Genomic DNA, 24588 nt, shown 5'->3' on the forward strand with positions numbered 1-24588 from the left:
GATTCAGAATAGCTGGTCAAAAGAAAAGGATCAAGCAGTGAAAACTGCTAAAGCTTAGCAGAACACACCTACAAAGAATTATTACAAGTGAATAAGTCTTTATAGACCTAATCCCCATTAAATTGAATTATAAGGTCAAAGACTTATTTTCTTTCTCAGCTACCTGCACCACACTGTGAATCTACCATTTTTCCTAAAATGTAGAAGAAGTCCAACTCTGAAAAATTCTATAGGGATTATTCACAATGAAATCTAACTTTTTCATTCTCCTGTGACTTTTGCAGTTTCCATCCAAACTTTTACAAATTTCTACTGAATAGTGACATTTTTCCTTTGTAAAACTGGCTACACTTCAGTTGAAAGAGAAATGAGTGTCAGGGAAGAGTGCAATAAAATACTTCTTTTAGTTTTACCACAAAAAAAAAAAAAAAAAAAAAAAAAAGCAGCTCAGCCTTAATGATATGCTGAAAGATGCCCTCTGCTCTAATAAAGTCTTAAATCAATATTCAAAATTCCAGTCAATCACCAAGTATATTTGTAAAACATTTCCAGTATTACTCTAAACTCTGAGCTCACTAGGTATTTCCAACTGCATAGCTGGTTCACAGGAAGAAAACCTTGGCTTGTCTCTCACATGCCACTGTGCTGCTTCTTGAAATTGCTTCTTCTTGATGTTTAGATACTAACAGACTCTTCAACAGTGTTTTAAGTGCAGAGAGTGGAATCAGCTTTGTATTTTATTCATGAGTTGAAGGTACTTAAAGATGTGGGGGAATCACAAAAAATAAAAATAAAATCTTACCCTTATGTTGGAGACTGTCTCTAAGAAGTACACAATCTTCTGCTAAACACAGATAAGGATTTTTGAACTGCTGAGTTACCAAATTCTCTTTATCTATGTAAAGAAATGGCTGCCAGAAACTTCTTCAGGAGTCAGACTTGAAATTTCAGGGGAGAAGTATTACAGTTAAACTGCAACTTTTTGACACCAACATAGATATATGTACTGTTTTTCATACACAGTCTTTCCATGAAGAAAAAATGAGAGGCTGTGTAAGTAACAAATTGTGCCAACATACGCAGAGAGGATTTTCTGTAAGAAACAGTAGAAGGTCCCTACTCCCACTCCCTAAAACCTCCTCTGTGGTGTGATGCCACCAGATATCTGATATAGCAGGCTTTGATGCAGCCATTCTGCTATTGCACCTCCAAAATGAGTGTCATCTTGAAATATCAGGCAATAGTGTTTTGATCCAGAAAAGCTTGCCCTATTTGTTCTGTTCTGTAAAGGGCTTGACTCCATGTGTCAATCCTTTGCTGAATTTCTTCACTGAGTAAGAATGCACATAATTTCAGGGCTGTCCTTATGCCCCTACTGAATCTGGCCCAGTATGGCTGAGCCAGGTATAAGCAGGACTCATGACCATCCAAATTCCAGTACTTTCATTACAGTAAATGTTATAAAGTTATGGTGCTTAAAAGTTATGTTACTCCAACAGGGCAAAAGAATAAATGTGTTTTACCCAGGTGAACACATAATTTGACTATTGAGCAACCTGGTCTACAAACTGGAGGCAAAAATCCCATAATTAAAATACAACATACCATTCTCATTTTCCTTATAGTAAAGTGCTACACAAAACAGCTTTGTTTTAGTTTTTGTACACCTTTCCCCACTAACTTAGTCTGCAATATAGTGCACCATGTAAAAATAGCTGTTTTGTTGTTGTAAAACTGATGCATATGAAATGTCATCAGTCATCTGTTTCTGGTCCAATGTATGTAAATTCTTTGACACAATCCAAACAAAGCATTTTCTCTTCCAGGCTCTATTGAGGTAAGTGAATATTTTGTTTTTCTGGAATATGCACAGGGATTTAGTAAAACTGTTATAGTGCTTCTCTTAAAACATTACACACTCCAAAGTACATGAAATTAAACAGTGTGACAGTTATTCACACCCTCATCATATCTGTGTTGTTGAAATGATAAAAGAGCCAATCAAGACATTCACAAATCACACAGCAGATTTCCACAATGCCACATTACCCTTCAAAATGAGAAAAATATGAAACATAGAATTACGTTTAACATTAGAGCAAGATTTGATAATGTATATCTGACTATACTGTGCCTGAGTTTAAGACAGTTGACAGCTGATTACACGTGAGGATGGGTTGTGATCATGAAGGTTATTAGCTGAATTTTTGACATTTAGATATTGATGATGCTGGCTTTTGGAGCTGAATTGATTTTTACAACAGAATGTCATTATAGTGCTTGCAGTGACTTGAAGAACAGAACTTCAACTTGATCTTCCTCCACAGAAGCTCATTAGAGATTCACATAAGAAGACAACCAACACGTGCTATTGCCATGGAAACAAGATGGAACATTATGAAGCAGTATAACAGAGAGGAAAAAGACCAATTATAGCAAAAGACTGACAGGCTTTTCATTTGCAGCCTGTATGGGTCAAAGCAAAACTTAGCTTCCGCTCTTTGAAATAAAAATCACCAATGCTGTTTTAGGCCTTTGGTTTCAATTCCTCCTTTTCAAAGACAAAACCTCAAGCTAGTTCGTTTAGTTTAGTTGAGTTTAGTTTAGTTTATGATGTATGGGAGGAAGGAGGCCGAATGGAGGCATTGGCATGGCAGCAGGTGTGTAGGTGTGATGAGGTACAAAGCACACACGACGTTGAACTGTCAGAAGACTGAGTTAAGTTCAAGCCAAATAGTGAGGCATACATAAAACAGAGGTGAGCAAAAGCACCAGAATGTAGTGGTCATTAAGATGCAGAGGAGGCTAGTTTCAAAGGCAATGGCTGGCCAGTAGCAATGACCAGAAATGCAAAGGATAAAACTTCTTGTGATTGACATTAAATTGGTGAGTCTCATAGTTTCTTACCTTGCCTAGGTAATGAGATGCTTCTGGACATCTTCGACATATCTCAGGTATACAAGACATACTTAGTTTAACTTCCTTTAACACAGGCTTCTGCTTGTGACTACATACATGGAAAATACTTGAAGTAATTTAAAACATGAACAAGCATCTGTTTGTTCTAGAGAGTATTCACAATTGTAACAGTCTAGATCATTGTGTTCACGTAATAGTGATAACTTCTGAGTGGTTTTTTTGGGAAAGAGAGATGGATAGGGATGCAGCTTTGTATCATTGATGACACAATTACAAACACAGGAATTCTGTGATAATGGAAACAAGAGCTTAGAGGAAATATTTCGCCCTTTGAATAAAGAGCCTGTGATTGCTACTTCATTCACACACTGGTTTACTTTTAATATTTTTAAATTCCAGCTGGGAATCTATTGTAACTAGTCATTTGAACAAAGTCAGCATGGGCAAAATTCATCTTAGGAAAGAGAAACAAAGAGAATAATAGGTATTTAAGGTGTGTTTAACAAGCCTTGGAAGGTTGTGTCATGAGTTTGTCACTACAGAGAGTTACTGTGAGATTCCAGAACTATTTAAGAGAATGATGGAAGGGAAAAAAATTACAGTACATAGAAAGCTTGTGAGCCTACTCAATCAGGCTTTGATAAGCCTCTCAATGCCCACATATGAAAAGTGTGGTTTGCCACTATTTAGTTATGATAAATTCCACAAATTGTTGTCCATTTAAGGAGCCAGGTCAGATGACATTCAAAACTGTCAGGTTGCATTCACTGTTTCAACTCTGATTAACTCAGGGCTGGTTCTGTTTTGATTGAAAAAAAAAAAGACAAAAGACGCTGGGATTTTGGGAGAAGAGTCTGAATGGAATATGAATTTTATTGCAAAGTTATTCGAACAAAGCATAAAAACTTTAATAGTAGCAAGTAGCTTTTTAGAATACTAGATAATTTTTTTCACTAGCAACAGGCAAAGAGATAAAATGTGATATTGTTGCCAAAAGTACTTGAAAATAATAAACATTTTTTTCTCATCTTTGCATATGAACTTTCTTTCCCAAACTGTTAAATACAATTCACAAGTGATAGCAACTACACTTTTTTCTCTAAACCTTTACCGTTTTTTGTTTTTCCTTCGCTCTGCTTTCAGGGCTGCTTCCTGAGCTGCCAGTTCTTCTTCTCTTCTGCGCTCAGCCTCCAGCAGCTCATTTCTGTATGCTTCCCGAATGCTGTAAATTCTGCCTCGTGCTTCATCCAAGGATTCCTAGCCAAAAACAAACAGCAATACTGCCCTGCTCAACACATCAGTCTTGGTTTCACCACAAGCAACTACATCCTTCCTGTTCTGTTTCACTTTGTGACTCTCTAAGTACAAGGAGAGCATCTCTCCTTTCCTTTTTACATGGATGTTTATTGACTTCTCAAAGGAAACGGCTATATGGCAATCTTTTCACCATGAAGCAGAGAAAGTTCAGGAAAATCCTTTTTAAACTGCTGGCATAAGATAGTTGTGTGAAAGAAGAATAGGGCAACAGAGTAGTTACCTATCTGGACCTACTCCCTTTTCAGTTACTGGTTTGCTTTGCAGTCTTAAACAAGTCTATTAAAAACTAGGTGTTAGAAATGCTGGAATGGCTTAGGAGTTGTGGCCTTTTAAGAGGCTAAAGGAGCATAAATCATAATGATCTTCAATGAGACTTGGGGTGAGTGGGACTTTGACACCTCTAAAAACTTTACCCTTTCCATTTCCATCCTGAAAAATGGGGATACCTGGAAATCTGTGTATAGTTCTTTGTAGCCTGCAGATGAAAGGACTGCAAAGGTGCTTATCAGCCCAGTGTGCATATTCACAAATAAATCTCATTTTAAATTCATAATGTGAAACATTTTAAATGGAAATACTTTCTAGAAAGAGCCGAGGATCTACTCTAATGAAAAATTTGCCCTTCTAATATACAACATGTTAGGCATCCAAAATCATAGCAGCATCTGAAAACCTGGACTGGCATCCTTACTAGGGTCAGCCACTGTTAGAGAACTGAGGCTCCTTGCTGACCTGTAGTTGAGTAATATAAATCAGGCTGTCTGGGAACTAGCTAAGGAGAGGTTTTCAAGTAAGATTTCTATAAATAGGTTGATTTGATGTAAAATTATTTTTATTGTCTTTTATCCAGTTTTAAGAGCTCTGAACTGAGCAGTTGATTGATAGTGGTTGTTGTATCACCACTATAACAAACAATTTTTTTCCTGTTGATGCTCAACAGTTAAGCCAATTTGGTAAGATACTTGTGCCAGTTTCATGTGCAGTGCATTGGCTGAGTTAATCCTCACAATGGATCCTACACTAATTCTACCACATTAATTATTTATAGACATGGTATTTTGAGGTTTAATAATATAAATTCTTCATTTGCTGGCATCATGCATATTCCAAGGAAACTGCATTCTCTAACTTTTCTGAGACACAACTTATCCCCCTGTAAACCTGTTTTTTTATTACTTTTCAAAAAGCTGTATACAAGTCTATAACCAAAAAAATAGCCAGACTGGAGATGCTTTTCTTAATAAGCATCTGGTCATGTACGTCAGTTTTTTGTCAGTTTTTTTCTGACTTATAACCATGCTTTTATGGTGATATAATAGTGTTTTTGCAGAGAGTGTATCAAGAAAGTACCAAGAATATCATATTAAAGATATCATGCAGTACTATTTTTTTACTTTAGAACTTTTAGTTTTGACCTTTGCCCAAGTGAAATTTCAAGCTTGTTCATTGCTTTAATCTCTAGTACTGAATACAAAATCTTTGATGATGGTTGATCAGGATATTCAGACTAGTGGTGGACATCCCAGCAGCAGTTAACTGGGATTAGTAATCTTGAAAACATACCTGCAGGTTCTCATACATTTCAAGTATATTTTGCTTCAATAAAATTCTCTCATTTTCTTCTTTTTGTCTTTGTTTCATAGTCAGCTGGCAAAGTTGCCTAAAATGGTTGAATTTTTCTTCTTTATGCATCAGTTGCTGTTGAATGATAGACTCATTTCTCAGCACAGGTTCAGGCATTGTTTTTCTGAAAGAAATACAAAACAGGTATTTGTCTCATATTAAATGCAGTTTTGGTTGCTGTCTATTTTGCTTAACATCTCTATTCAGGTATTTGGCTTATATTTGGCAATATCACCATCATATGGTTAGATATGGTTAAAGATTCACTTTTCCTCTGCTTTTATATAACACCAACAAGAAAATGCATTCCTGAGAATCATGTTCATCTTCCAACATATTAAAACTCCTACATGTGACAATTTAAAAGAAATATGTTTTCAGAAGTTTTTGATACTTCTGAAAATTGAGACAAAGCAATTTATCTTTTAGGGGGTTTTTTTTGTTTGTTTTTTGTTTTTGTTTTTTTTTTTTTTGCTTTTGACATAATGGCAGCTAAGTGGATAATATACTTTTATATTTTGTCCTAAATAACTAGTGTAAAAGTCAAGGAGTTGAAGACAAATGAAATGCTTACAAGATTTAAGCTTGTGGAAGGTATTTTACCATATTTTTGCCATACTGTTTTACTGCTATTCACTTCAATATAATGCCAATTTCCTTCTCAATTTAAAATTAAATTGGAGCATATTTTCCAGCATTTTTGAAGTCTTTTGAAGATCAATGAAATGCAAAAATGCCACATTGAATACAAAAGGACTTAAGCATGAAGTGGGTTATAGCTGCAGCACATCAAACAAGGAGATGCATTTAAATTAGCTCAAAAAGTTCATGTCAACACTTGTAATAAAGAATATAGTTCTTCTGAATAATAAATGTAACTAGTGCAATTCTTTCAGCTATTAACTATTATTAACTGAACTGCATTTCTTAAGTATGTTATTTTAAACCTGCATAACATCTTGACAAATTTTTATGACCCTGGGATTGGCTCAGTTGGTTGTAATGCCGATAACACCAAGCTTGTGGGATCAATCCTTGTACAGGCCATTCACTGAAGAGAAGGACTTGATGATCCTTGTGGGTCCCTTCCAATTCAGAATATTCTGTGGTCTGGATGCTCCTTTCAAGAAGACTGAAATAAACATATTTGCCCAAACACTCATTTTCTTCAAATGTGTATGTCAGATATTCATTTCATGCAGTGCAGTGATTCAACCCCTTTGACATTTATTATATTAGGGCAGTTTACCTCGTGTAAGGACTAAGGTCTATAAGCTCCCATTTTTTTTGCTGTGTTTTCAGTCTTGATTCAATAGCTATTTGTGGTGATTGTTTTCCTGTGGTAAGAAAATACAAAACAAAACAGGTTAAACTGGTTATGTGGTTATGCTATGGAGCTCTACCTCAATTCTTATACTAATTTTTCTTCCTTTGGCTCAGCAAAATATATTATTAAATGAGAATATAGGCTGGAGAGGTATAATATTTCTGCCCTTTATTTCTGCCCTTTATTTCTGCCTATTTCCAACACTAAGGATAGAATCAAAGATGCTATTAAAAACCCACATATACTAGAAGGAAATTAATATGTGTATTTTAGCTAAAACTCCTCTACTCATGAAAGTTAGTAAATTTAAGCAAGAACATTGACTTTGCAGTGCCTAAAGATATAAAAACAACTTCTGAATATCATACCCTTTTGTTTAAAATAAATCAATAAAAATCTGATTCTGCAGTCCTGGCTGTATTTAAAAAAAATATATTCCCTTTTGGGGAGAAGATTTAATTTAAGAAATGCCTGTTTAAAGAAAAACCATAACATAGTAAAACTGGTATTCTGAAATCTTAGACTATATTTTTTAACCACATGGATAATGTGGTTAAAACATGCTGTGTTTTATTGTAGCATTCCTGCAGTACAATGACACATCTGATATTAAGCTTGGCAATGGGCTGAGCTGCTTTATCATTATTTCAGTGCTTCCTTCTTTTAATTTGTCTCGATGTGCTGAATAAACCTGTGAAATTTGATGAGATTTAATGATGACTGCACTAGTTTTCTTTTATCAAAACTCTTTTATTACCTTACTTATAGTAATAACTAATTGAATTATGTTAAAAATATTACTGGACTTTTCTTGTGAGAAATAGAAAGAGGTTTCTGAGCATTAAAATAGTTAATTTTTATATATTTACTGTCTATATATAGACAAATATACCAGCTTTCTCTGCTGGTCTCAAAGGATGACTTGGATCTGTGGAAATGCCTTTATTCACAGCCCATTGGAATAGTAGTATCCAGAATACAGAAATCCTCATTAAGATACTGCATATTACAGAAAAGTTCAATCTCATCATTGCCAAATGCTGCACTCTGTGGAATAGAACCACAACTTAAAGTCATTGGGGTGTCACTCTTCACTTTCTATGACATTATATTACACTCTAAATGTTTAGTTTAGAACAATGCTCTCGGTGGACAATGATTAATTTTGAAGTCCTTTAGCCAGTAAACAATATTGTTTTGAGGAAACAATATTGTTTCAAGTAACCAATACAGTATTAAAGGCATTAGGTGAGGATTAATTTCACTTTAATTTCTGAATCTGAATCTTTCCTGTGAAGATTACTTGCTGGGATGGAAAAATACTAATCTATAGTTAAGTACTGGTCACAGGCTCTAGTTCCATGCACATGAGTTGTGACTAGATGTTGTCACAATCAGACTGGGAAGTATTCTTTCCTTTTCATGATGGCCTCATCTCAGCATAATCACAGCAGAAAAAAAAAATCAACAAACAGCTTGAAGTCTTGCACCCAGTTCAACTTTTCATCAGAGTACAGAAATTGGCAGGGAATACATATGAAGAATCCATAGAAGTTGCAATCACTAAATAAAATTAGCACTTATGGATGCTTCCAGGAAACTGATCCTACTCACTATGCACTTTTTGACACCTCACTTCCAGACCACTCTCCATGAACAGCTTCCATGAACATGCACTTTAAGTGTAATAGTCTCTTACTGACATGCTATTTTAGCTGCTAAATACTCTTTTAGCATTTCTACACTAATGAACTCTGGTACTTGGAATTGAGAGAGAAGGTATTTTTCACTAAACTTCCAAAAATTTCAGATTAACTTAGGGTTAGAATTCTATTACAGAAGGGCTACCTGAAGTTTGCTTAAGGGTAACTTGGCAGCCTCCAGGAGCTGTGAGGCTGTATCTGTATCTGGAATTAGAGAAATGAAACAATTAAAATAAAAAGCAAGCCTGCCACTGCACATTTGGACATCTTTATCAGGACTGATCTATCCATCCACTACCAGTATTTAATGCAGAAGTCTTTCCTAAGGAGTGGAACATGCTGAACAGCAGATACAGAAAGTTGTACTCTTACCTGCTTCTTCTGAACTAGGTGTTAAGCCGGCAGTCTCAGCCCCAGTTATGGGTTCCTCTGAATCTTTCACAGCATGCTTATTAATAAAACGCACACGTTCCTGAAAAGCCTGCAGATCAAAGTTTTATAATCCAGATAACAAAACTTTTACTGCATATTTCAAATCTCAAAGAATTTTCAAAAATAGGATTCTATAAGTCTTCAATAAGACCTAACATCAGGGTGCAGTGTGCAAGTCTGCCTGGTGCTGGAATCAGAAAAGATGCCAGGATCCCACTGAATCAGTCATGAGACATTGCAAATTTGCACTAAAGATCTCTGTCCTATGAAATGCTGGGAAATCACTGATCTCTGGGCAGTTTAAAATAGTATTGGGATTGAAAATAAAATAGAAACTGTATAGCTGAATGTATGGCTAATGCATCTCCTAGGAGCTCCTATAGCCTGATGATTTAGACTTCCTCTTGAAAAATGGGATCTTTGAGTGCAAACTCAAATTACCTTTGATGCCAAAACCAGACATCAGCACTTCTGTCTTTTCAAAAGGAGACTTTGACTCACTTGGAATTCTCTTAAGGGCTGTCATTGCCAGAATGGACAGAGAAGCCCTTTGGCTTTTGGTCAGCCTGGAGTCAGGCACTCAGTTTCCAGAGCCAGAGGGTCTGTGACCCCTGGAATAGGCAGACATTGGGCCAAGGTTGTCAAGAAGAAAGGAGAGGAGAAGCTACATACCCCCAATTTAGACCTTGTTTTTAGCATATTCTGTTGTTGCTGCAATTTTCTTAATGACAACTGTTTTAAAAAAAAGTCACAAACCTAAGGGGCTTCAAAGTGGAACTCAGTAGTTGCAATTCAGTTGATTTTCTGATTAAAAAAGATAACAGTGATAGAACCAGATTCTGAAGAGATTTCACACATCAAAGGGGATTAATTTCTAGCTAACCTCTAGGAGACTGTACTTGCATTTTCAATCTCAGCACAACTAATCAAAGCTGCAAAGCAGCATTTCTCCTTAGTTCAGAATTTAATAGAGTAGTGTCAGGAAAAGTTCTGAGCTTTAAACATACTGAAAAGAACTGAGAAAATCTGAGAGTGTAGCTGGGAAGGCTCATGTCTCAGGTTCATTTCTGAAAGTTAATACTAAAACCCCCAAATTTCTAAGCTGGGGATTCTGGCTGAACATACCTTAATGGTATTGGTGGTGATAGGGAATGTCTGTCAGATGAGTTTGGAGACTGCACTTTGCTATTTTATTTCTCTTTGGTAATGATGTTTCCAATTCTGAATCAGCACTGCAGTTTTTGCTTTGCTAGAGAGAACATGTATTATTTTTCCATCTCAAGCATATGTCACTTCAAAAGCACCCAGATGCACGTGGCAACTAGATCAATATTGCTTCTCCAAAACTGTGAATTCATACTGAGAGTGTTAAAGGCTCTTGGGTAACCTGCAATGTAGACTGAATTTGGAATCCTGGCTGCAAGGAACAATTTGGGTACTGATATGACCAGGTGCCAGTTCTTCAGAAGAAATAATTTTTGGCATGTTTATAGCAGTGTATTTCTCGATAGAATCTGTTCATGCTAAACATTAAACTAGTCACAAGTAGCAGCTTTGCAAATGTGTAGAGGTAGTGGGCTTTCAAAGGAGAAACTTGTCTATGTTTTGTAAAGTAGAATCTAAAGTCTCAGTGATCTACAGAAGCCTGATGTAGATGATCTGGATTCCTACCCAGAATTCAGGCACATAATCACTTTTAATTCTTTAAACTGTAAAATTTCCTGTCTTCCAGAGGGGTGAAGAAAACAGCCCTATGAAGGCAGGTTACTGGTGTGGCAAGTGCTCTACCATTACAACAACTCTTGGACCTTGTGAAGAAACATCACTGCAGAGACAGCACTCTGATATTACCTTGACAGCTCTCCCTGGCTCCGCAGACTCCCATGCTTCTTTCAGGGCTCTGATCGCATCTACTCGCCGCGTGTCCTTCTTCACCTCCAGAAAGTCTGCCTCTTTCTGGTCACTAGCTATGCGTAAAATACAGTAGGGGGCATTTGACTCTCCTGCCTGAAAGTATCATAAACATTAGGTAGTCACTGGTATACATCTACCACCACTCTTTAGGATGAAGTTATGTTTTTATGTACTGGTAATTTTTCTGACTGATATACAGTGTACATGGACAGACTTTCATATGTATTATGACACAAACAGAGGCTGCCAAAGGAAAGAAAGATTACTTTGCAATGCCTGGAAGCTCTTTGAGGTGTTTTGTTCACATGTTTTCCCCCACCCCCATGCAGCATGCTCCACACTCCCAGTTCTTCTGAACAGTTTATCTGAACAAGAGTTTTTTGTGTGATTTTTCATGCAATTATCTCCTCTCCTCTCCTCTCCTCTCCTCTCCTCTCCTCTCCTCTCCTCTCCTCGCCTCTCCTCTCCTCTCCTCTCCTCTCCTCTCCTCTCCTCTACCTCTGCCTCTCCATCCTCCTCTCCTCTCCTCTCCTCTCCTCTCCTCTCCTCTCCTCTCCTCTCCTCTCCTCTCCTCTCCTCTCCTCTCCTCTCCTCTCCTCTCCTCTCCTCTCCTCTCCTCTCCTCGTCCTCTCCTCTCCTCTCCTCTCCTCTCCTCTCCTCTCCTCTCCTCTCCTCTCCTCTCCTCTCCTCTCCTCTCCTCTCCTCTCCTCCCACAAGCTTTTTTACTAGAAGCCTTATTATATTCAAGTGGGATTTTTTGAATAAAAATAGACCTTGCTCTGTCTTTTAAGTTTCTTTTCCAAGCACTTCTCAGTCTCTCAAACATCTTGATGCATGGCTTCTCCAGAATCACAGGGTAAATGGGGCCTGAAGTCTAGCAGACTATTCTGATGCCTGACCAAGAACTGAGATATTGTGCTGCATATGTTTCAGGAAAACATCATCTGAAGAAACATTAAGCCAAAGACTTAGAACTAGGGTTAGGAGTTCAGCTCTTGTTTGAGACTAAGGGTGGACATCTTCTCTTTCTGCAAGGGCTCCATCTCAAAACTTGCATTTGTTTTAGTGGTGGACTCCCAAGAACCGTCATCCCAGCACCTCTAGTGTAAGGCAAAATCACAGGGAAGTCTGCTGTGCAGCAAGGTTAGTCAACTAAAAAATTCAGTAGAAATTTCTTAATGAAAACCTCTATGGTTTTTTGCTTAAACTACACACCATGAGGCAGCAAAATTCCCAGCGAAAACAATGCCATTAAAGAAGAAGCTGTCAGTTCCTTCATTGCTTTCCATTAATCCGTTGGCAACCAGTAATGTCAATTATTCCTTTTAAGGCATAAAGGCTGGCAATAGCTTTTCAGACAGCCACAGAAAACTCAGATGATCCACCCCAGGGGATAAGAACTTCCAAGTAAGCAAGTACACACTGATTTTTCTGCCACTGTATGTCTGCATGCTAATGACAATTGTGATATATGAGACAGGAACTGACTACAGTGGAAAAACCTATTTCATCTCCTTAGGAACCTATGGAAGCCACTACAAGGAGGGATTAATGGGACACAAAAATGGTGAATTCTTGGAATTTGGTATGCCTTCAGCAGAGACAGAAACTACACCAACAAAAGGAACAACCAGTTTTTTCTTTATACATAAACAAAGAAATTAGCAAATTGTGTATCTAAATCCAGGATGCACATCTTTTACATTCAAATTATTTAAATTCAACATTTCTCAAGCGTTAAGCTAAAAAGGTGGCAAAGCAGGGTATAGAGAAATACAAGGGACATTAGAAGTCCTAGCAGTAGTGATCTGCAGACCAGAGAATATCTCTATATTCAGTGCAAGGATGGCACAGTCAATAAATCGAGGCTTTGGGCTTGTTCTCACCTGAGATTCAAGTGATGCACCTTCTTTCCAGAACTCCTCTTTTTCTATCTTCTCAGACTCTTTATCTTTTGATCCTCTTGTTGATTTAGGAATATTTGCAATCTTTTTAACTTGGAAAGAAGTGAGAATTAGGGGAAAGCTGAGCTCCTTATACTTTCTCCTGTGTATTACTCAAATGTAGTTATAATGCTTTAGGATTTAGAGAACCTCATTGTCATCCATAAATATAGTTCCCCATATGAAACCCAGGGTGGAATAACAGCACAAAACAGCCATACAGAGAGGCAAAGGAAAGCCAGTTAATTAGTTGACACTTTCAAGTACTATCAAGAAAGAATATGAGAACCAAACAACTTTTAAAATCATACTTACAGGGTGAACACATTGTGACAACCTTATCTGTCCTAAATAACACTTTACCCAGGGCTTAACTGAGAGTTTTCCATGGTGCCTGCCAGTAGTCACTGCATTGCTGCTTTGTGTATGGGTCAGTACAAAGACTGCAATGCACAGAATCACAGCCTGACTCTCACTTCCCTTCTACATACAATCTCTGTCAGTGTTAGTTATGCATCAGGAAAGTATGAAGCTCAAAACAGGTAAAGTCAATGATCTCATTATCTCCCATCCTAAGACTATCTAGAACAAAGAATGTAGGTACACCCCATAAAATGCAAGGGAGTTAAAGCAAAGAAACATGTTTGAGACTCAATGCATATTTAAGAAATGCAAAATTGTCATTGTCAGAACTATCTGGGAACATTTTAAATTAATTATATTACCAGTACATATGGATACTATATGTTTGAATTAATAATACTGTGAATTGACATTTGCAACAGTTATTTTGCAAGGTCTTAGCTGGTGAGAGCTGTAAACAAGACTTCATGCTTGTCATATTGTTTTTAAAATATATTAATAAATAAAGCATATAATGGCATATAACTTTATTAGCATAAAGAATATGTCAGTTGAAACACTCAGGGATGAATCCAAAACACTATGTGAAAGATTAAAAACCTGAGTCTGAAATCTCCATTTCCTTCCACCTTCCTACTGCCTGAAACATTGAGAGAAGTGCTGAAAGCCTGGATTTAGCCAATACGGTAAAACAGGGGACTTGTCTCAGAAAAAAAAGTTGAGATGAGTGGCTCTTTCACAGTCTGATGATAATAATAAGATATCTTTCACTTCACACTTTTAAGGTAGATATTTTTCACTTAGTGCTTTTCCAATTTCTTTCCACTGAGGACAAATCGTTGTACTGCACAATTAATGAGCTTTGGATGGGATCTGTATTGTCATGGCTGAGGTTACATGGATACATTAAGCTGTAAATATTAAAGATATAGAAAAATATTTGTAGCTCGCATATAGTTCCACATTCAAATATATATTATATGGTATATAAGTGTGTTACATCGTACGCATGTTTATCTAGAAATGGTATTATTCTTATCTCCTCATGCTACTTAAAAAATGCCCAGGGACATTTTACACCAAAGTGTAAAGCTTAAATTGGTTCAGTGCTACCAAGGCATATATTAATGAATAAAAGCAAAAAATTAAAGTGGTCTCCACAAATATTGAATATACTAAAACAACTCCACAGGAAATGCAAATATAAAACAGTGATGACATAATTAAAAGTTTTTAAAATATTACATATATGGCTCTCTCTTTAATTTCACATTATCATTACATACTAGCACGATAAATTAGGCTGGTGTACATACATTATTCAAGGTATTATTAAATTTCAGAGATAAATTATTTATTGTTTACACAAACACGCAAAGACATTCAGTGTAGTTAGCTAAATGATCCCAGACAAAGACGTTCTATGTCATGGGATACTACAAGCTTTGTCTGGTTTCTAGAAATATTTTGTGACTCTGAATTATAACATTTTGATGCTCTGAACTTATAGCATACCCTGGTAAGTTAGTAAAGAGCAAGCAAGCATAGGAAATAACAGGGGCTAGAATGAGGTAACCTACTTTAACTCCAGATATGAAGGCTTAGGGCAAGATTAAGTTGATATCTCCAAGCTCTCCCATATACTGCACTGTCCAGCTTCCTCCAGCTCTTCCCACTTCCTCAGCAGAGCAAGCAGTGTCCCAGTTAAGGGATCAACCTCCAAAAATGCCTGGAGGGGGCAATGACTGCATTTTGTCATGCTGCCCACTCTGATTCAAAGGGAGATGCAAGCAACAGTTTGGGGCTTTTCTAAGGGCAAAGCCAGGGAAATGCTTTGTATGGGATATGATAAGAAAGGCAGGCAGATGATATGAAAGTAAAAGGCCATTCCAGCTCACAGGTTATGCATCAATCATCACAAACTCTCAGTGGCAGTTTTTTATATTTGTGTGGCACCAAGAAAAGCTTGGGCATCACACGGGCAGACAGTGATGACACACAGCTGACAGCAACTTTAAAATTAGCTTCTCTACTGCTTTTCAATTATTTATACAAAAATTCATTTAGTCCAATGCCTAATGGGACCAAAGTGATAGTCCAGTCTGATGTCCTGTCTATGACAAGTTAAACAATTGCACCAAATGATTCCTAGCTGAAACTCAGCTTCAGAATGAGATACATCAATTCTCTTTTTTAGATAGACAGCTACTCCTGGTTTATGAAATTTAAATTAAAGAGAATCTATCTTATTCATAGGCATAACACAGAGGAATCTTTTGTAGCTTTCTTTGAGAAGATATCATGCTACTGCTATCTGAAATAGGCTCTGAGCATTTAGTGGGACTACTCAATAACTGGTAGTTATGACTGTTAGTTGCCCCATGAGGGACTTTCAGATTTCATTATGAAAAGATTGAGAAGTTCAGCTGTCACTTTTCCTGTCTTTGACTCGACCCTCAGAAGGATTCTTAACAGATGGCAATGTCAAAAGTCTTTCCAAAGCTGGGCTCACGCAGACACTAAAGCTGCAGAAAAAATACACCAGGATAGAAGCAAACCAATAACCTGGTTGCAGTAGTAGTGTGGGGTTAGGGTATGGCTTAGAGATCTACAGCACCATCATGTATCCTCTGTGAACTGTTACATCATGTATCCTCACTGAACACCAGGCAAGTGATTAATCACTACTAAAAGGCAAGCTGGGAAAGAGAAAGAGAGAGAGAGAGAGAGATCTGAACATCCTGTTAAACATTCCATGGAATCCACTCCTTGGCATGAGCCAGCAAGTTCTCCTGTGGGAAAATAACACCTGTAGGAGAAACTTTGCTCAGGAGGATAAAAAGGAATATTCCAAAGCATTTTGCCTCTCCTGCCTTTTCAAACCTACCTCTACTACCTGGGCTGGGCACTCCATCTCCTGCTTTCCCAGTTGCATAGACAGCCCTCATCAACAGCTTACACCTCTAAGTTAATTTAAGGCAATATGTAAAATATGTACTGCAGTTAGCATTCAGCACACAGTGATGATTCAGCTCAGGGTTGTGACAGTTGCACAATGAAACTGATGATCTTACTGTAAGAAAAATAAAACCAGAGAACCCAGAAACATAATAGCAGAAAATCCTAAATACAAAATGAACCTTAAAATGATTTTGTTCACACAGCCAAGCAACTGAAAATGGTACTTGCAGCTGCAAGATTTCCTGCTTATTTTTCCCCTTTTACATAAGAATCTTGAGCTTACATTTTTGTCTTTTTCCATTGAAGGCTTGCTCTGTAACAGTTCTCAGAAGAAAGAGGCAAAAAAACCAAAACCAAAACCAAACAAAAAACCCCCAAAAAACAAAAACAAACAAACAAAAAAAAAAAAAAAAAGGGGAAGAAGAAGGAGGAAAGAATGAATGAAGACAGTATAAATAAACTGCGTGGAACTTGGCAATCTCTGTGTACTTAGTTTTTCCTGCCTAATGCCTTTTTAATGTTTTGTTTGTGCAGTGGGCTTTTTAATGAAACATCTAATGGGATTTATATATAATAAATATGACTAAGTATTATTCACAAAGTAACTTTGGCTAACACAGATCTTTTTACAAGTACAAACATCAAGAAATACAAAATTATCATAGCATCTGTATATCAGAGAATTTGCTTTCTTCAAAAATGTTCTAAATAAGTATTTATATTAGTGGTGTATATCAAGAGTATATCAAGAGTATAACAGCATAGGTCTTAATTTAAAGGGAGACTGGTTTAAAAGATTTTATTAGATCGTAATAGAAAGTTGAAATATGCTTTTGCCATGATAAATTTGCTTTAATACAAAATTAACTCTAGATGGCAGTGTTGGCTTACACGAAAAAGGGATATTTGAAAAAGGGAAAACATTTTGCATTAGTTTTTCACCTGGCTCACTGCAGCATTCTTAAAAATCACGTGATGAGATAATACCTTTATGGTTACATTCCAAAATTATTTTTATATTAATTTTGTGTCTGACAACTTGTGTTGGCAATTTTAAATAGTAAAGGTCAGTTTTCAAACTGATTTAAGACTAGCTCACATTCAGAAAAAGGAATAAATGTTTGGGCTTTCCCCCAAAATACTTAACTATAGTAAGAACTGCAGATAAATATTGCTGTTAATAGGGAAAAAAAAATAAACACTAAGTATTAAGCGAGCATTGATGTTTCAAATTTTTTTTTATAAGTTGTGTTTAAACTCTGTTGGTGGCCTAGGCAATCTGTTGGTATCCTTGTATAAACAGAAACACTCAGTTAATAAGAACTGTGAAATGGATTTGGTTACTTTGAAAGGCAGCATTTATGAGAGGGCACAAAAATTACACCATTTAAAAATTATATTTACACCATTTTAAAATAATCCCAAGAAAAAAAAGTACTTGTTGTCACTGACTGTAATTTAAGTATGTTTGACTGCAAATGAGCATCATTTAGCATGAAGAAGGGGAGTTATGAACGGGAGTGATCAACTGGAGTACTGCTACCTTGAATTCAACATGAGAACACTCATGACATTGCCAAGGTTCAATGATATGAACTGAGAACTAGTGAAGAAATTAAAGAGATTAAGTGACCTCCTTTGACTTGCAGTTTTACAGACCATGGTGAAGCTGTATAAAAGGATATCAAGTGCAAGCTGTCACGATGTAGCCAACTCAGAAGGGTAAGTGGATGTAATAGAATGTCTGGTGTGAGAAGGAGTCTACCAGGGAAAACTAAGAGAATGAATGGGATAATCTAAGAAGAAAAGATGATTTGTGAAGAAAACAACAAAATACAAGCAGGTGAAATCACTAAAAGAGCTGTGTACAAGCCTGTAAGCCCACACGACATAGCTCCTCAAATGCTACTAAAACTGACTACAGACTACTATAAACCAAGAAGAGACATATTTCTAAAGTTGTGTAACTGAAGAAATCATGAAAAAACTCAAACATTGCATATATCCCAAAACCAAGAAATTAAATAATTTCCATCAGCAATTACTGCTGCTGCTGAATATAAGTTCAGTCCAGAGTACTAGAAATTACTGAAAAAAGACCTGGCTGGACATTTAAAATGAAACATTTAAATAGAATAAAAAGTGAGACATATCACTAGTAAATAAAACCCAAACCATCCTAAATAATTTTTTGAGTATTAACAAGTATATGTATATGAGGAAGCAAATGATTTCTTCTTATCACTTTTTTTTAAAAATTGAGTTATAGAACTTTAATATTAATGACACAGAAAATCTACTGAATGATGGGAAGTACTATTTTAGGTTCTGCAGGAACCTAGGGGTGAGAACAGGACAATCAACTGCATGTGTGTGTGATGTTCTGCACCAGCAGCTGGAGTAGGGCTGCAGCCTCAGAGCCTGTAGGGGATGCAGAGGTAAGCTATGGGGCACATCAGGTGTCTAAGTGCAGCTGGTGGAAGGATCCACCTTTTTAGAAATAGACAGTCTATCTAGGGGACTTCCATTCTTTCCACCCAAGAGGGAAAAGCAAGATAAGGCAGCTGGTGCTATTTGTGATTGTGTTTGTGCTCTGAGTGTCTGTCTGAGATCTCTGTAGCTGGCAATGTGTGTGTATTTCTCTGTATATGTACACACTTACATACACATATACATCAAGTGTGTGTGTGTGTCTATGTGCACATGCTTGGTAGAATTTCATATTCAGCCTCACAAACAGTTGGATCTGGGAATGTGCAGTGGAAGAACCTTGCCTCTCTCAGGCTCTTTGGTCCAGAGTGATTAACATAATAAAGATCTAAATAATTTTGTGTCAACCTTGATAAAAGAAGAAGAAAATAGGAGACATTTATCTAATTTACAGAATACTGACTAAGATTCTAAGTGCTTTTAATATGTCTTGGGATTGGTTTTTACTGCCCCTTAAGAAGAAATGCTACAATAATCTGTAAAAAACCCGAAACCTTCTGTAATTTCTCTGTCCCCTTCATGACTTAGACATATGGACTGTACTTGGGAACTTTCCTAGTCTTTTGTCGTGCTAAATTATTCTCTTACCTGTACAGAAGGAATACATTTCCAAAACCAGGCCTTTCCCCCACCTTGTTCAGTGCATTTTCTTAAGTTATCAGCAGGAATGTTTCTGTTCCAGATCTCTACCTAAAGCTGAGCCTTAAGAAGGTGTCTTGCAGTGTAGTCTTTGATTTCCTAATATTTTGTGAACTGAACATGTAGATACATGCAATCAAAACTCATTTCTAAGAACTACAAAATAAAAAGTTTTCTTGCCTAGTTATTTCGCTCAGACAGTGATACATTTGACTAAATATGTACTTAGATTAACCTACCTTTGATTTCATCTTTCTGTTTTTCTTTCAGTTCCTGAACAAGCAAAGACTCGCTCTCAGTAAGTGGCCAACTATCATGCAACACCAATGCCTCTATTGAATACTGGTGAGACTGTAAAAGAAAATGCAATATGCTGAAGCCATAACAATTGCAACAAGCATTCAAGTCCTGCAGGTTAAATAAGTGCCAGATATTGAATTTAGTCAATAAAACACATAATTAATTTACAAGCTTGTACACAACAGCATTCACAAGAAGCTTAAAAATTTATGTTAATTCCACAGATCTTATTTTAATTCCTGTGAAGTTAAACAATTACTCATGTGTTTATCGAGTAAAACTAAACTGGGCTACACAATACGGAGCTACATTCCTGTAAGATTTTCATGTAACTTCCCTATGTATGCCATGTACTACAACAAAGGCTTATGTCTTTGATTTTAAGATTTACTACAGGGCTTTGAGCCCTTCTACCAGCACTCAATAATGCCTTAATTTGAGGCAGAGGTGACAGGGTCCATGGGCTGTTTTAAACATTGTCTAAACTGAATTGGAAATTATTATATTAAGAAACTGTTTTCTAAAATTCTAATGTCAGTTCTGAGTCAAAGGAACAACTTTGGAGTCTATTTCTCAATAATTTTTGTTTTCTTTCTTTATTTTGTTGCAGTTGAACTCAACTATTAAGAAAAAGTCACAACAGAAAAACATGTGGAGATGTAAAACAAGAATTGTTTTAGAAAGTATACTTAATTTCTCTAAAATAGAAAATACTAAATGGCATCAAGAAAAACCCATGGTATGACATTAGCCTCTGACAAACTTGGCTTGAGAAGCAAGATATTATGTATCTGTTACTAAAGCTTGCAGCTGACTGGAAATAGGTGTTTCTCTAAGCAAGCTATTACAGGTGGTCTTCTATGATATCATATTTCAAAGATAGCTCATATTGAGTCATCAAAACTTTAGCTTAATTTCTGGCATTTTTTGATCTTTTTGTGAAAGTTATGCTGCACTTGTATTGGATTTGCCAAATGAAGAACATTTAATGATAGAGTAAATCCCCTTGATATGAAACCCCCTACTTATTTAGTCATTCATACATGTACATTATCCTTTTTTCATCATCTCATTCAAAAGCTACCAACAATCCTAATTTTGGATTCTGGTTTTTACCCCAGGAGAGAAGATCTCTCCACATGTACCAAAAGAATTAGCAATAACGCTTCACTGTTTGTTTGGGTTTTTTTTCCCTCACAGATCCCAGTGATTAACAAACTCTTACTTGTTGTGGGCTTCCAACATTACTTTCAAAGTTTTCAGAGACTGAAGATTCATCTGCTAATATCACTGTGCATTCCTCTACAAGGTCTGTCTTGGAAGAAGTTTTGCTGCCCTTTGATGAATTACGACTTCCTTTTTTTAATCGTCCAGTTTCCAGTCCCTTCACTGTATTACTTTGAATAACTTGTAGGTTTTTTACTGCAAGATGACAAAAAAAGAGGTCCTGAAATTCTATGAATTACTGGTATGAGGTAAAAAGATGCTCCCAGAAAGTATCAGAAAGAATTAACATAGTCCATTTTCTCATACTGGATTATACAAACTCCAATTAAAATGATCCTTATTCCAAATACTACCCTGATTCCATTTTGCATGCAAATCACAAATACTTTCAAAGTAAATAATGAGTAAATGAAGACTGTGTATATATGACTGTTGTTACTGTTTACAAAGCATATAATTTCTCCCCTCAAAGCCCATGCTTCCTTCCTGCACTAACTATCACAGCACCATGCTATACATTACAAAATATAGAAAGCCTTGTGCTCTCTATGATGGGATCCCTTTGTGGCTAACCTATTTTAATAAATTGTGTAAAGCTGAACGAAGGGAAGAGGTGCAGTGGCCACAGTTCTGGCACTGCATACACTTACAGAAGTCTCTTATCTCTTTGTGCCAACCTGAAACAAAGATCATAGCTAACTTGAGCTAAAAAAGAGCTAGTCTTGAAAGGAGATACAAAACTATTTGTGATCTATCCTTTATCAATGTATATAATTGTCACCTAAGGAAGATGTAATGTGTGAAAAGCAGAATGTTCTAAAGAAGGCCTGGCACAGAAATATTAACTCAGAAAACATAAATTTGTTTTCCTTTCTAATGCCATTGAGATGGGGTCTTTTGCCTGCATGTCTACAGAGAAAGTAAAAAAAAAAGAATTCTAAAAGTGAACATCTCATAGAAAATTGAATAAGGACAAATAATAACACCTCTGGGGAAGCAGCTTCACCTGTATTACACTAACCATCACCTGTGTTACACTGGACCATCAGCTGGGAAAGAGATATCATTCTGACTTCATTGAAGGCAAGAGGCTTTACTCCTCCCAAGGTTCATTGTATAAAAAAAGGATGATACAACATTACAACACTTTGAAAGAAAAATGCAGACTTTCATGCATGTTAATAAAACATCCAGGGAAATTCACAGGAGGTAGCAGGACTATTAGACACCAGATTGAACAAAATTTGATGCTGGTGTGTCAAAGAATAAATGCCCAGTTAGAGGTTAAGTTTGCCCCTAGAAACTCAAATGGAGCCAGGAAATATTACTTATGAAAGCCAAATGTCATGGATTCCTTCCTATTACATCTTTCCTCTACATAAGCCAGTGCATCCTTGTTTCTAAAAAAAGCAGTAGAAGTCAGGAAATCAAAATAAGACCTTGCAGAGATGGTCTCTTAAAGAGGTGTCAAAGTCCTAATCACAAGTTCTAAGTTGCTCTTCTGCATTGCATTTAGAATCTTTAGCACCAGAGCCATCCCTCTTGCTGTCCCTGTGGCAAGGATGCCTGTGAGAGAAATGTGAAGGAAGACAATACTTGGTTTCTTCTAAACCTTTTTTAGGGTGCTGCAACTCCATGGCTGTTATTTGGTAAAAGGTATGCCTAAGCAAGCCTGTAACTGTGGAATAGTTTCTCACTCAGCTGCTGCTGAGCTTTCTAGGTATCTGTTAATGTCCCATGCTGTGAAGGTGAGAGTAGATGTAATTCACAGTGGTTAGATTATTAGGTCTTTCACCAGAAGGAACCAAAATCATGAGGCTTTCACTCAATAGAAGTGCATTTGGATGAATAAGGAACAATATCCACAGACCCGAATCTTGAATATTCTACATCTGGAAGAAAAAAAAATGTTGCTTCAAAGAAACAACCTGTATTTCAGATGGAAGAATAAATACATAAAGACATTTTCTCATTGCATAGATTGCCTTTAGTTTACCATTTGTAATATTTGCATAAAGGTGATCTTCAGTGCCTGTCTGAGCACTATTAGCAAGGGCTAGTGGATGCAATTTACAGAAGGGTAGCTTAAAGCAGTGAGGCTACCTAGATGAACTCCCTTGGAGTCAACAGAGGGGTGAGCTCCACTCCAGGACGTGCTTGTCGGGGCTTTAGGAGATGCGCGCTTCCCTCTGCAGGACCTTACCTCCACCGAGCAAGATAGGTAGAGCTCAAGGGAGCTTGTATACCTTAGGCTACAACTGGTTTTCATGAATGCCTCGCTATTTGCCTCCTCTCTCTCCTAAACCTGAAAAGCTTGAGTATTGAACAATTCTTTAAAGATTTTTCCAGAGGAAGATTCTGAAGATAATTCTCTCAGAATGGTGGAATCCCCCATATGAGTGAATCTGCTTCCTTTGCAGGAAAGATCATTTGCAAAAGCTCCCCAAAATACAGACACAGCCACTAAATCTCGCAGTGGTCACCAGGTGGTGCTGTAACACCAAATTTTTTTTCCCTTTCTCCATACAAAAAGATGTGTTTCACTCTTGGTTTTCCTAAGTTCTGGCTAAAAGAAACTTCCACCTACCTCACTTCTGTATTCAAATAAATATCTGAAAGATATTTTTATACTTTTTAACAGGATTGTAGCAGACTGTAACTGTGGAAAATAAAAGGATTGTGAGCATTCACTTCCCTATCGGCGCTTAGGAAACTGCTGTGCTTGTATCAACAAAACCAATTGTGCTTGCAATATGTGTGTCAATATGTAACTCCTTTGCTGTCAAGCAAATGTTCAAGGTCCAAGTCATCTACTACATCTCAGAAGAGGTAAATGTATTCAAAATCGGTTGGTTTAATGTAGTTTTTGAGCTGTAAAAGACATTAATAGAACAGCTGTGACTGGAGATGAATTACCAGGCTGTGGGTGGGCAGGGAGATAATGTTTTATTGGTGATGATTGCACAATAATGTCACTTAAGAGAACTTCTGGCAACACAGTGATCAGTTCTGTGAGAGGCAGAATGTATGGTAGTGAATAAGTGTCAAATTTAGGGATTGTATGTGGCTTAACTAACAAGATTGGTGCCAATGGTACAGCAGTGCTTTCTGATTATTCTTATTCTGAGAAAACACATTTTTTAGAGAACAAAGAAATACTGACAGAAGGAATCTTGTTGTATTGAGTGTCATTTGTATGAATCTTCACCTGAACTTGGAATCAGTATTTCTGAGTGTTTCTATATTGTCATTGTACCGGCCATAAAAACACTTTTGACAATACCAAAGAAACATGCTTTTACAATGCCACAGATAGAACCCCTACTGAACCTAGAGACACTCAATAGATTGGGTAATACAGTACTTTCATATTGGTTATACTGAGTACATTTCATAATATTTTCATATAATTTGGATGCTATGAAAGATT

General features: G+C 36.7%; 1 protein-coding gene across 1 annotated transcript in view; it reads right to left on the reverse strand.

Annotated features, from left to right (window-relative positions):
• Positions 1-3943: 3943 nt before the first annotated feature.
• The window catches only part of ADGB (androglobin), a 90013-nt gene continuing 69368 nt past the window's right edge, over positions 3944-24588 (reverse strand). The window contains exons 27-34 of the mRNA XM_050971881.1: positions 21157-21353; positions 19871-19982; positions 13122-13231; positions 11173-11328; positions 9262-9370; positions 7109-7196; positions 5800-5983; positions 3944-4176 (exon numbers count right to left, since the gene is read on the reverse strand). Of these exons, the coding sequence (XP_050827838.1) occupies positions 4027-4176; positions 5800-5983; positions 7109-7196; positions 9262-9370; positions 11173-11328; positions 13122-13231; positions 19871-19982; positions 21157-21353 (1106 nt within the window). The 3' untranslated portion in view covers positions 3944-4026. The remainder of the gene's footprint in view (positions 4177-5799; positions 5984-7108; positions 7197-9261; positions 9371-11172; positions 11329-13121; positions 13232-19870; positions 19983-21156; positions 21354-24588) is intronic.

Source organism: Serinus canaria, chromosome 3 (genome assembly GCF_022539315.1).
Source record: "Serinus canaria isolate serCan28SL12 chromosome 3, serCan2020, whole genome shotgun sequence".
Lineage (NCBI taxonomy): Eukaryota > Metazoa > Chordata > Aves > Passeriformes > Fringillidae > Serinus > Serinus canaria.